Source organism: Glycine soja, chromosome 6, assembly GCF_004193775.1.
Source record: "Glycine soja cultivar W05 chromosome 6, ASM419377v2, whole genome shotgun sequence".
In the NCBI taxonomy this organism is placed as follows: Eukaryota; Viridiplantae; Streptophyta; class Magnoliopsida; order Fabales; family Fabaceae; genus Glycine; species Glycine soja.
In genome coordinates, this window is record NC_041007.1 from 18032197 (window position 1) to 18044388 (window position 12192).

General features: G+C 29.9%; 1 protein-coding gene across 1 annotated transcript; it reads right to left on the minus strand.

Moving 5' to 3' along the window:
- Positions 1–2537: 2537 nt before the first annotated feature.
- LOC114416580 (flavin-containing monooxygenase FMO GS-OX-like 9) lies at positions 2538–6461 on the minus strand. The gene is made up of 7 exons (XM_028381495.1): positions 5790–6461; positions 5417–5487; positions 5034–5192; positions 4652–4734; positions 4193–4328; positions 3859–4032; positions 2538–2982 (listed from the first exon to the last, which is right to left on the minus strand). Exons 1-7 carry the CDS (start codon positions 6454–6456, stop codon positions 2785–2787), a joined length of 1488 nt encoding a protein of 495 aa, XP_028237296.1. The 5' UTR covers positions 6457–6461; the 3' UTR covers positions 2538–2784.
- Between the last annotated feature and the right edge of the window lie 5731 nt (positions 6462–12192).

A 12192-nucleotide genomic window follows, 5' to 3' on the forward strand; every position in this document is an offset into this window, starting at 1 on the left:
AAATACAAAATGAAATGAGAAGGATTTTGAGAATTTTCGCTCATTTGTGGAGGTGGTAGTGGCATGTACAGAAACAAAAAGAGGAGGATGCTACGAATTTTCGTTCGAAGGAAGTGATTGGTAATTTTGCAACAAATTCATGTAAGTTTGTCAGTTAAATTGATTTGAATCCATATGGCAAGGAACAAATAAAACAAGATTTAAAATTGAAATTGGAAAATCAGAGAATGACAATGCGAATAAGAATGAGAATGTGAAAACTGTGCAAAAAAAAATCTATAGGACCCAATTTTTTTACAAAAGTTCATTGTAAAAAATTAGAAAAAAATACAATTTGAACAACCTACAACTACTCTTAAAAAAATTTATGTGCTACAATAACGATTGTCTCAAGCTACAGTAACAATTATGTTGAGTTACAATAACGATAGAAAAAATTGACCCACTATAGTAATGACAAAAAACACGAAAAAATGCTACATTTCTTTCTTTCTTCTTTTTTCCCCTCTTTCCTTCCCCACTCACCCCCTCCACCAATTTAGATTTTTCTTTCTTCTTTTCTCTCTTCCCCTCCCCTTTAGATTTTTCTTTCTTGGAAAAACAAATCTTAGGGGGTCTCCAATAGCTAGATCTTGAAAGAATGAATCTTCAACTTAAGATCCTTCTCCAAGATCTCCTATTGGAGATGACCTAAGATGACTTGTCTAATAAAAGTTTTATATAATTTACATTTTCAAAGATTCTCTACTTTTATTTTTAGTATCTTGAATTTTTCTGTATATATATATATATATATATATATATATATATATGTATACATATATTTTTTTTCTAGAGATGAAAGATAGCTTATCCACATCTCTAAATGATTCGTTGTTTGATAAATTCATCAAATTTTTTGATGAATAATCAGATTGAATGCCTTAAAAGAAAAGAATGTGTCGTGACTTATTTATGGCACACTTTTCGTTTGCCTTGGAGCAATGGATTTTCTCTCTTTTGTGTGATCCTTCTCGTTCATTTCCAACTCTTGGGCCTTTAGTGACCTAGGAATTCACCTAATTTGAGATTTGCTTATATAGATTTTTAGATTTTTATGATCTTTACTTTCGGTATTAACGCATTGGGTAACCTTTTTCAAGATTTTTCTTATATGATCTTGATTGTTGTAAGGTTTATCTAAGAGGTTTTAACCCATTAGTGAGTTGTTTGAAATCTTTCAAACATTCGGCCTATCAACTCATGATCATGCATCTTGAAAAGTTGGTATTGCTCCCCCAACATGCTTTTTCTGAACTTTTTCACTTGGTCTGGTCCTTTAAGAGCAACAGTCAAGATATCTTGGATTTTTGTAGTAGTAAATATCCAATGAACCTACCATAAATGAAGTAGTTAAGCCTATTTAACGTGAGTAAATTGATGAATTTATTCACGATTATCATAAACTTCGTCATAGTCTAAATGACTAAGGGTACAAGTGAGATTATACTTTGCATAAGCATTTACCTGGACTCGGATTTTTTTTATCATTTCTCCATTTATCTTGGAAATTTCTTCTCCTTTGGCTTTCCTTAGTGTGTACATACCATTCTTAATAATATCCTACAAGTGAAAATGCGAAGGTTAAATGAATAATTTAATCTCATTATTTCGACGGATGTATCGTAAACTCGTCTTATAGTATTTTTCGAAAGCTACGTTACGCAGAAAACAGAGCACAAGGCAAAGCGCCGAAACAGAGCACAGTGTATGGCTGTGTGCCGACGTGCCTCGCAAATCGCAATTGAGGAATCAAATTCCCGCGACCAGCGTAAATTTGGGTCCTTCACTTGATTCCTAACAACAAGCTGCGGATTTGATTTAATCAATTTTTAAAAAAGAATTATTTATTAATTTATCATCTAATCAATTTAGTTTAAATTTTTAATTCCATAGCAATTCAATTTAAAACAATTTGATTAGATTGATTTTTATTTTTAATCTTACTTTTAATTTTTTTAGAAAATATTAAACAGAAGGTAAAATATATAATAAATATAAATTTAAATATCAAATATTTAATTTATATGTCATTACTAATAATATAATATTTATGCATTTTAACTCAAATAATTAGTAAAAATATATTTAATTAAATATAAGTTATATATGATAATTTATAAGTATATGAAAAATGAAAAAATAAGTGATACTATAAAATTATGAATAAAAATATTTACATAAATTTGGTTTAGATCGGTTTCTTAGATATGTATAACTCAATATAAATTTTGGGTTTTTTAATTTTATGATTCGTTTAATTTATTCAATTTTTAGTTTTTTAGATTAATTTTTTCGGTCCACATTGGATTTGATCCATTTGTGAACATCCCTAATCCCTACTAATATCTATTTCAACCAAATTAGTAAATAATACATTTTTATTTAAAAATAATTAACAATATTTCATTATATATTTTGTTAAACAAATTTTAGAGTACGCAGATAAAAAAAAATAGTTACTTCTCCTCTTTAATTACTCGAACAAAATTCCGTACTTGAGTAACTGTTAAGCGGAGTGCCCCTTAAATCTTAACATTGCTATAAAACAAAGATACAAACAAAATTTAAGCTTCACAAACATATTCTTCTCTATATAATAACACCCAACATTCTTCTCGTTCAATCCCCTTTGTCTCCTTCCAATATTTTAAAAACACAAATTGCATAAACAAATGATTTTAGAGCTAATCAAAATTTCCTGTTTTATATTTTCATAATTTTTTTTATATTTTATTTTTGGGTTTACATGGGAGAATCTTCAAGTCCAAGTTGAGTGAAGTGAGGGCTTTGAAGGGCGTCTTTGAGTAGCTCATGATCATCCCACGAATCTCGATATGTCTCCAAGTTGGCATCAGAGTTAATTAAGGCTGATAAGCATAGTTGCTTCCTCCATTCTTCTATACGTGGGAACCCCACATTATCCCCATATTTGTCACAGTACTGCAAATGCAACAAAACTTTTCTCAAATTAAAGCTTGCAAACATGCCAATAATTTTATCCCTCTCACATTTTTACTTCAACGCCTTGCATGCTCTATTGCTCTCTTTATGCACTTTTTAAAAAAAAAAATATTTCGTCTACTTAAATTAAGGTAAATTAAGTATTAGTATCAAAGACTATAGGATCATTCATAAGGTCAAAATTTGACGGTAGAGATTTTCACATGAGAAAATTTAAGTAAAAATCTTACATGATAAGATGCACTATCATCCTAAATTAATTAGGTCTAATTAAGATTCAGCGTTGAATAAAGAAGAATCGTGGATGGAGATAACCTAACAAACACTCTTTGTGACAACACATACCATTTAAAACATGATTTAAAATCATAAAATTTATTGGTGAATATGTTGCCACGTGTAAAGTTATGAATCCAGGTTTATGGAGCAGACACTTCTTTTAGTCATGGCTTTACAAAATTCTCACTTCAGTTTCTAACTTCCAAAACAAAGTCACCCATTTGAATCCTTTTTGACTTATTTTTCATTATTGCTTAACACAAAATAATTTAAAGTGAATGATATTTTACTAAGTCAAGACTAGATCAAGAATTTTGTCAAGTAACAGATTAAGTATGTGATTGAATATGTGATACATGCACATGTCATAAGATTTTTTCGAGTCAATTTAAAGAAATACGTAGAAGTTATTGTTTGTTGTCTGTGTGTAATGTGAAACATGTGTGCATAGTGTGAAACCAAACATGCACTAAACTGATCAATGCTAAAAATTTCAAGGACTAGAATGAGGTATCCTTTCAAGTTTATAGTAAAAAAAAACATTAAACTAAAGTGAATAATTTTTAATTTCTTTACCTCAAAGTTTGCAATTTCATGAGTACAGTGCTTGGGAATGCCTGCTGCTTCTCTTGAATGGTAGAACTCCTTGATGGATTTCATCATTTCCTCCCATGATGGCAATACTCTTTTCCCAGAAAGCAGTTGAGCTATCCATATTGCTTGTGACTCAAAGAAAGGGAATCCTATGATCTGTAAGCACACATGCACTCTCATCTAATCAACAATTCTATTGCTAAATTAGAAGCAAACATTGTGGAAAATATACATTGCCATTACAATAAAAGTTATGTGTGTGCTAAAAACATGTGACCTAAAACGAATTCAAATTACTGATTTTGGGGTGGTTTACCTTTCTAGGGATGCCTATAAAAGAAAGGGATGGAGCAAGTGATGGGGGAAAAGTGTGCTCATACAATGGTCCCACTCTGTCATCATCTACAACCACCATTCCTTTGGTGTCAAGAAAGGGGAATGCATAGGAGTACCTACACACATAACCAATTGAATTTGAAACCCATCATCAATGATTAGAAAACACAACTAATTAATTAAATCTAAAAGGAAGAAGCATCGGGACATGTTTGGACATAGGTCCCACAGTGAAAATCTCCAAGCCCAAGATCATAATTATTCAATCATGATACTATCTTTTGGAACTTAAGTTAGTGAAATGAAATTTATAAGATTGATTTTTGCTCTTTGATTAAGGGTACGATTCATAATAGATAATACATGTTGCCACATATAGGAGTTTAATCAATTTTCTTAAAAGTTTTTTTTTCTTTTTTTTTTTTATGTGGGACATTACCCTGTGCAGTACAAAATGGAGTCTGCAAAAATGGAAGAACCATCCACGAATGTTACACGTCCATCCTCTTGAAGGGTCTCTATCTGCACAAGTTACCACATGTTATGAGGATAGCAAAGTTAGTATTCAATACTTTGTTTATATAAATTTTTCAATAAACATTTATAAGTAAAATAAAATGAATTTCTCTTCGAGTTAATATCAACTTATCCATTTTAACTTTTGCAAAAGCTTTTATTACTTCTCCAAAAGTTGAAGTGATAAGATAATTTTAACTCATGAAAAAAGTTTAATTTTTTTTTCTATGAATACTTATGAAAAAGTTTATTCTACCAGACTTAAATATTTATGTTTTACTTGGGATAAGAACTTGAAGTGATACCTGTGGATGAAGATGAAAGTTGGCATGTTTGGATATGACTTTAGACAAACCCTCAGAGATGTTAAGAGATCTGGAACTCATATGGACTTCCTTCGCTACATCCACAAGCTCTATTGATATGTCTTGCCCACTCAAGGAATTTCCAACCACTACCACAATCTGTTAAAGGAAAATTTGTACGTAAGTTTTAGAGTGCTTATTTAAAGCATGAATTAGGGGGGGGGGGGGGGGTTAGAATATGACTGCCAAACAAACAATATTTCTCACTGTTAAACTAATGCACATGTTCCTGCTCCAAACTCATACGTCCTTCTATTATATGCTAATTTCAAACTCTTCAATTATTGAGAAACAAAAAAAAAAAGAGATTGCATGTCATATACCTCATTGCGGAATGGTTCTGGGGTCCTGTAAATGTGACTATGCATCTGTTTCCTTTTCCATGTATCCATTCCTGAGCATCACAAAGACAGAAACTAAAATAATTATGCTTGATCTTGCAATGTAAAAATAATTTTCTTTTATCGATAATTATTAATCGTTAGAATGTTAGTTTTGTTAACAAAAAGGAGATTGAACCAGCAATCTTTTCTCTTTCCATTTTCTGTTAACCACCTAATCCACCTTATATTTCCTAGAATGGAATGTAAAAATAAATGGATGAAAAACTTATATTTTTTTATCATTTGGAGAACTTATATATACATCACAACCAATTATGAGATAGAGAGATCAAGAGATAACTCTTTGACTTACCTTGAATGGAGGGCAATCTTGGTTGAGAGTAATGACCAGTGGCAACAACAACTGCATCAAACACCTCTTCCACCACCTTCTCACTCTTCTTATCAACACTTCTAACAACCCACTTCAAATCATTACTACAAACACCATAATCCAACATTCCCACATAATCCACCCTTGTGTTGAATCTTATCATCTCTCTCAAGCCAAAATGATCACAAAAGTCCTTCAAGTACATAAGAAGCTCAGTGTGGCTAGGGAACCTCCTCATGTCTCTACCCTTCTTGACCAAAAAGGGAAAATCAGTGAATCCCATGATCTCACGTGGAGATGTGAGCCTCAAAGATTCATAGATGCTGCTATGAACCTTTAGAAACGGCTTTTTTCCTAAAGGGTCCTCTCCTTCAACATTTAATTCATATAGCCACTGTCCTCCAACATCATGATTTTGCTCCAACAAAGCCACACTATGACCCTCTTTTCTCAACTCTCTTGCAGCCACTAGCCCTGATGGTCCTGCTCCAACCACACACACGTTCTTGGTTTGGCTTTGGAGTGTCTCAGAAACCATGGTGGTTGGTTGGTTGGTTGGTAAGTGAAAGAGTACGTAAGTAACCAAGGTGGAATAGGTGGTGGTGGTGATGGTGAGAATTTCAAAAGCAAGAAGGTGGTTTTTCATGGAATGTGGGGAAATGTGTTGGAGCTAATGGGGGCCTTTTATAGTTGAAATATGTTTCACGTAGCCAAAGGGTAACCATAATTTGAGGGATTGCGATGGTTTGCTGGCTGGGGGACACACGTGATCATGTAAAATCAATGTTTTGAAATCTGTCCACTTTTTTCAAGTTTGGACTTCAATAGTACCACCCTGGACTCTTCTACTTTTACGTTGAATACTTACCTCTCTATGCTCTTCCATATTTACCAAATTACAACACCGAACATGTACATCAGCGGACATGATATGAAATCGTTTCTAACTTAACCAGTAATTTCAACATTAAATGTTGAATATATAACTGCATTAGATATATGAGGAAAAAAGTTTTATTGTTCAAAATAATCTTACTCTTCTCAGGTATGATTGTCTCTCATAAAAGATATATATGTAAGTTATACTTAAAATATATTTACAAAATTAGTAAATGTATTAATTTTAGGTTTAATTAAGTTTTTCATATCTGAAATATAGATTGTTTTCAGATTACTATCTAACATTCATTTTAAGTATCTTGAAAAAATTTATTAAGTGTCGTTAGTCATCTTTCCTTAAGTGATGACGTGACAGACGAAGTGTCACGCCGTCACGTCTTGTCAAGAGACATTATTATGTCACCACCTTCAATGACATGTCATTGACAAAGTGTGATGACATGACATTCTATATATTATGTCATCACTTAACGGAAGAGAATTAAAATAGGTAGTAAATTAAAATTAAAATTTTTTTAGGTATGTATTTGACAAAAAAATGAATTTTTAGGTAGTAATATGAAAAAGACATATTTTTTCAGGTATGAAAAACTTATTTAAGTCAATCTGAAAAATAATTTTTTAGTTAACAAATGATAAGGAGGATTTTTATCAAAATAAATAATTTAATTTTAGATAAAATGATAAATGATAAATTTTATTATTTTATTGAAAATGAAAATGATAATCGTAAATTTAAGTTACGTTTAATTATAATTTAATAAGAAAAATTCATTTCTCAAATATTTTTATTTAATCAAATACTTGTAAACTTTTCAAAATAATAAAAATTAATTAAAATAACTTGATGAACATATATGTAATTTGCTTTTATATAAACTTAAGAAATTTTATCCTATTTATTTTTTAAGATAATTCCTCATTCAAAATAAAAAATACATTAAATTAATAAGATATTTTTTATTGATAGAAATAAAAAAATATTATTTGAAATTTGTAATAACTCACATATCAATTTATCATGTTTAATCAACTAAACTAGATTAATAAGATAGTATTGAATGTGAAATTAAAGAGTTAAGATGAATGTATTTAATATCTGGACAAAGTTAAAAGAAAACTCAACAAGATCAAATAGTGAGATATATATATTTTGGATGAAGAGTGAGATAAGACATAACATATTATATGTGTACATTGATCATAGACTGTAAAATACCAATTATATATGATTTACATAAAATTTTCATGTCATATATTAAATAAGTTTTTCATACATAAAAAATAGATTGTTTTTAGATTATTACCTAGAAATTCATTTTTTGTTAAAATACTTACTTGAAAATATTTTCAATTTCATTTTATTAACGGTTGTTAGTCGTCTTCCGTTAAGTATTGACATGACAAACAGAGTGTCACGTCATCATGACCAATCACCGACACGTCAGTACCATGTCATTGAAGGTGATGATGTGACAATGAGATGTATGTGACAAGATGTGATAACGTAACACTATGCCTATCACGTCATCACTTAACAGAAAATGACTAATGACAGATAGTGAAATTAAATTGAAATTAATTTTTTTTCAGGTACTTGATTTAAAAAATAATAAATAAATACTAGATAATAATCTAGAAAAGGATATGAAAAATTTAATTAAACCTTAATTTTATTACGTTTTATATGTATGATTCTCAATAAGAAAAAAATCAGCTTACCTGTCTTAGTCAGAATTTCTTGTCAAATATCAAAGCATTTGATAAAAGTTGAAGTTATAGTCCTTATTAGTGTTTACTGCCTTACTTTCTTCTTTTCATCTCTCTTTTCCTTGGGTGTGAACAGGATTCTCTGGTCTTCACACTACACACTACATGCATGTAATTGGCACCCCATAGGATGGTCTTTCTTTCATACGACCTAACAAATAGGACCAGACGAATTTAAACATTCCAAATCACAATTCAAATTGATTAGTCCATAGATCAACCTCAATTGTCTGTTCTTGAGATTTCTGTAGATTTGGATGGGACCTTTATCGTGAACCTCATACATACACGTATTGGACCTAATTTGTTTTTTTTATTTTTTATTATTTTTTTTTTTTATGGAGGAAAGTTTATTAAGTGAACTTTGTTGAAAATCTCACGTCCAAACTATAATCAAAATAGAGTATATAAATTAATTAATTTGTGTTGGGCAGAAGTTGATCACTTAGTATCTTAAAAATTTTACATCAACTAGTGATATGAAAAAATTCAAAATAGATTATGTAATTGAGTTTTATATGAATTAAAAATTTATTTTACATGATTTTGTTTTATTTTTTTGTCTTAACGTCAGGAGTTTTGAGATAAGTAAAATCTAACTAATAATTATTTCCCTCAATAATTAAACTTGAATAATATCCAAACAATTTAATTTTTACTTTAACATATTAATTGTTTGTATTCAATTATTGATATTTTGATAAAATAGACTCAGAATGTATATACTCATTACCAAAAGTCATCATAAATGTTTCAGAAGCTTAATTTGAATAATAAGAAATACTATGAAGAATTTCATATTATATTAAAAAGATATGTGCTTAATTGTTTAGATAATGAAGTTAGAAGTAAAATTTGGTATAAATGTGTGTCAAGAAGCAATTGACTGGATCATAAATCTTTTCAATGTAGTAAGAGAAGTTGCTTCATGTGCACAGTGCGCTACAATGGGACACAACACAAGCCAGTGGGCAAGATCAAACGAGCTACACACAAAGGGTTTCAACTTTTAAGTCTATGGGCTATATGAATTGGAACCCCACAATCACACTAGGCATGCCTCACCTTGAAGCGAAGGAAACATGAATTATAGTACTACAATCATGAAACAGTTATCTCTCTTGATTTCTTAATTTATGAATATATTATACCGTTTTGTTTTATTTGCTTTCAAGTGATACGATGGAATAAAGATAGAAAATGTCTAATATAAATATAAGCAATGAAATGGAAAGTTTCATATTTTTATTGTTTCTTTTTCCAATAGCATACATGCAATGCTTTGAGTAATTTGTAAGTTATATACTTGTTTCTCATCCGTGTTGTCTTTGGGTGAAGTTAAAGTATAGACGTCCATTTTTCTTTAATTTTTTTTTGTAATTAGGGAAAATGATAGTAGGCTGCTAATAATCCATACAAATAGTAATTAATTAGTCCACACGTTTCATGCATGGGAAACTTTCAAGATAAATCACATGATTTAAGAATCAAGATAATCATTTCAAGGAAATAGGGATGTCTATGTCTAATGCTGTGTTTTACTATTTCTCTGTGTTTGATGTTGCATGACTTACAATTTGCACTTACATTGAATAAGTTAGGTATATGCATGCTATAATTGTGTGATTACGTGATGGGCCAACATTGTCTTAACAAAAAAATTAATTAAAGTAATCATTCTTGCCATGAATTTTGTGCCTATGATTTATAATTTTTTAAACTTTATACCTAAATTAATTTATTTTATAGTAATACGGTATAGTAACATAAATTTATTTAATTATTTATATTAATATTAAATCTCCGCTCTCTGTTTCTGTCCTTTTTCTATGAATTCATTGAACTGTTGACATTATTTGGCTACTATGTAATTTTCTTTTGAGATAAACTTGAAGTGCTATAATATTTTAGCTAGTGAATTTACTCTTTAATTACCACAATATTTGAATCTGACTCCTCTGTTATTTACTATGGAAAAGATAAAAGTTTGCCATTCAATTGCTTTCTTTCCACTGTTATATTGTATAACTTCTAAGATTTGGGACCACTTTTAGGTAGTTGAATATTGAAAAGAACACCAAATAATACACTTGAGGACAGATCTTAAGAAAACATGAGAAAAAGGATCAGAAACACTGTCCATAAAAAATTGTTTATGATTAAGTGTTTTGTAATGAAATCATCATAATCGTTATGTTATTATTTTTACTGATATTAATATTTTTCTTTATGTGCTTTAAATTGGTCTTTAATGAGAAGCTTTGACTCCATTTATTCCCCCTAGAGGATATAGAAATAGGGGTTGATGGAAGCTACTAGTAATATAAACCAACATAAATATCAATTGCTGCACGGTTTCTCTGATCAAACAGAATTGTGTAAGAAGCAGGCAATGATTTTGTACCTTTGTCTAAGATCTTGACATATTCATCATAGGCCCTCTGGAATTTTTCACAGCTTTCAATCAATTACCCTACATTTATCACAGTGGTTTGCACTATATACTTTGATATGTTCAAACAGACAATATAACAAGATAGCAAATTTTATAATATGCTCTATTATTTTATCATAACTTAATCTGGTTTAACAATCTAAATTGAACTTTTGAAGAAAAAAAAATCCCTTTCAGTCTTCCGCCATCCCCAAAATCACAGGGTAGGTGTTAAATTTCACTTTCTAAAAAAATGACAAGAATTAGCACAATTTTTTGTATTTAGAGATATAATCCTCACAACTTGCAGGGTCTCTTGTATTTTAATGTAAATATATGTTAATTGGACAACAAACCATCAGCATTGTGTAGTCAAAAGAAGGCTTGAATTTCCCTGTAGTTTGAAAGCAACTCTTCATCATTTTTAATGATTAAATTATATACTGTTACTATTAAACAAGTACTAGTATAGGTATGCATAAAAAATGAAGAGAGGGATAGTTCTCTCTACTAAACATATCTTTAGAAGCAAGGTTGATTGAATAGATCAAATTTTTTCTTAAAGGGGAAAATTTCTGATTTGACAATAAGGGTCATAGATTATTGAGGAATTTATTCGGTTGGTCAAAGAGATTAGGCAGCAAATAACATCAAAGCCATAATCTGACTCTTTCTCATCTATGATTGAAATGTCATTATGTTAATAGCCCTTTTGGAAACAGTTAAAACAGGTAAATAGCAGCCGCATGCACACTCATACAAGCTGTAATTGCTGTAAATGCACTGCTTCTTTGAGAATGCTTGGAAGCAAGATAAAATACACATTTTTTCCCTTTACGCTTTGCATAATCCTACTGATAGGGAAATACGCTATTTTTTTTTTAATATTTGATTAAATAGTATAAAACATTAATGATAATTGCATGAAAAAGCAATTGTAACTTAATTTTAGCCGCAGTGCAATTAAAATTAAGACTAATTTGCTTACATATTATGCGTTTCTAATACTGTGATAGCCATTATATTGTGATTTGAAAGCAAATTATTAAAGCTTGTTTATCAATTAAGTTCTAAACTTGATGGAAGCATATTAAACTTAAAGTGAGATAATTAAAGCCCGTCAATCATCCACTCGTGCATGATAAGATCGGTCGAATCATCATATTCTTCTATATGTTTTTTTTTTCATTTTCAAATCAGACTTCCAGGTTAAAAAATATGTTTTTATACTTTTAAAATGACTTTGTCATCATTGACAATAGTTAAGGAATTTAAAAT

Excerpts from the sequence above, each read along its gene's own strand:
- LOC114416580 (XM_028381495.1), bottom strand. The coding sequence starts at position 6,456 with ATGAAAAACCACCTTCTTGCTTTTGAAATTCTCACCATCACCACCACC. Across the intron at positions 5,488-5,789 it reads AAGATTGCCCTCCATTCAAG|GAATGGATACATGGAAAAGG; the intron begins GTAAGTCAAAGA and ends TGTGATGCTCAG. Across the intron at positions 5,193-5,416 it reads CAGAACCATTCCGCAATGAG|ATTGTGGTAGTGGTTGGAAA; the intron begins GTATATGACATG and ends TTCCTTTAACAG.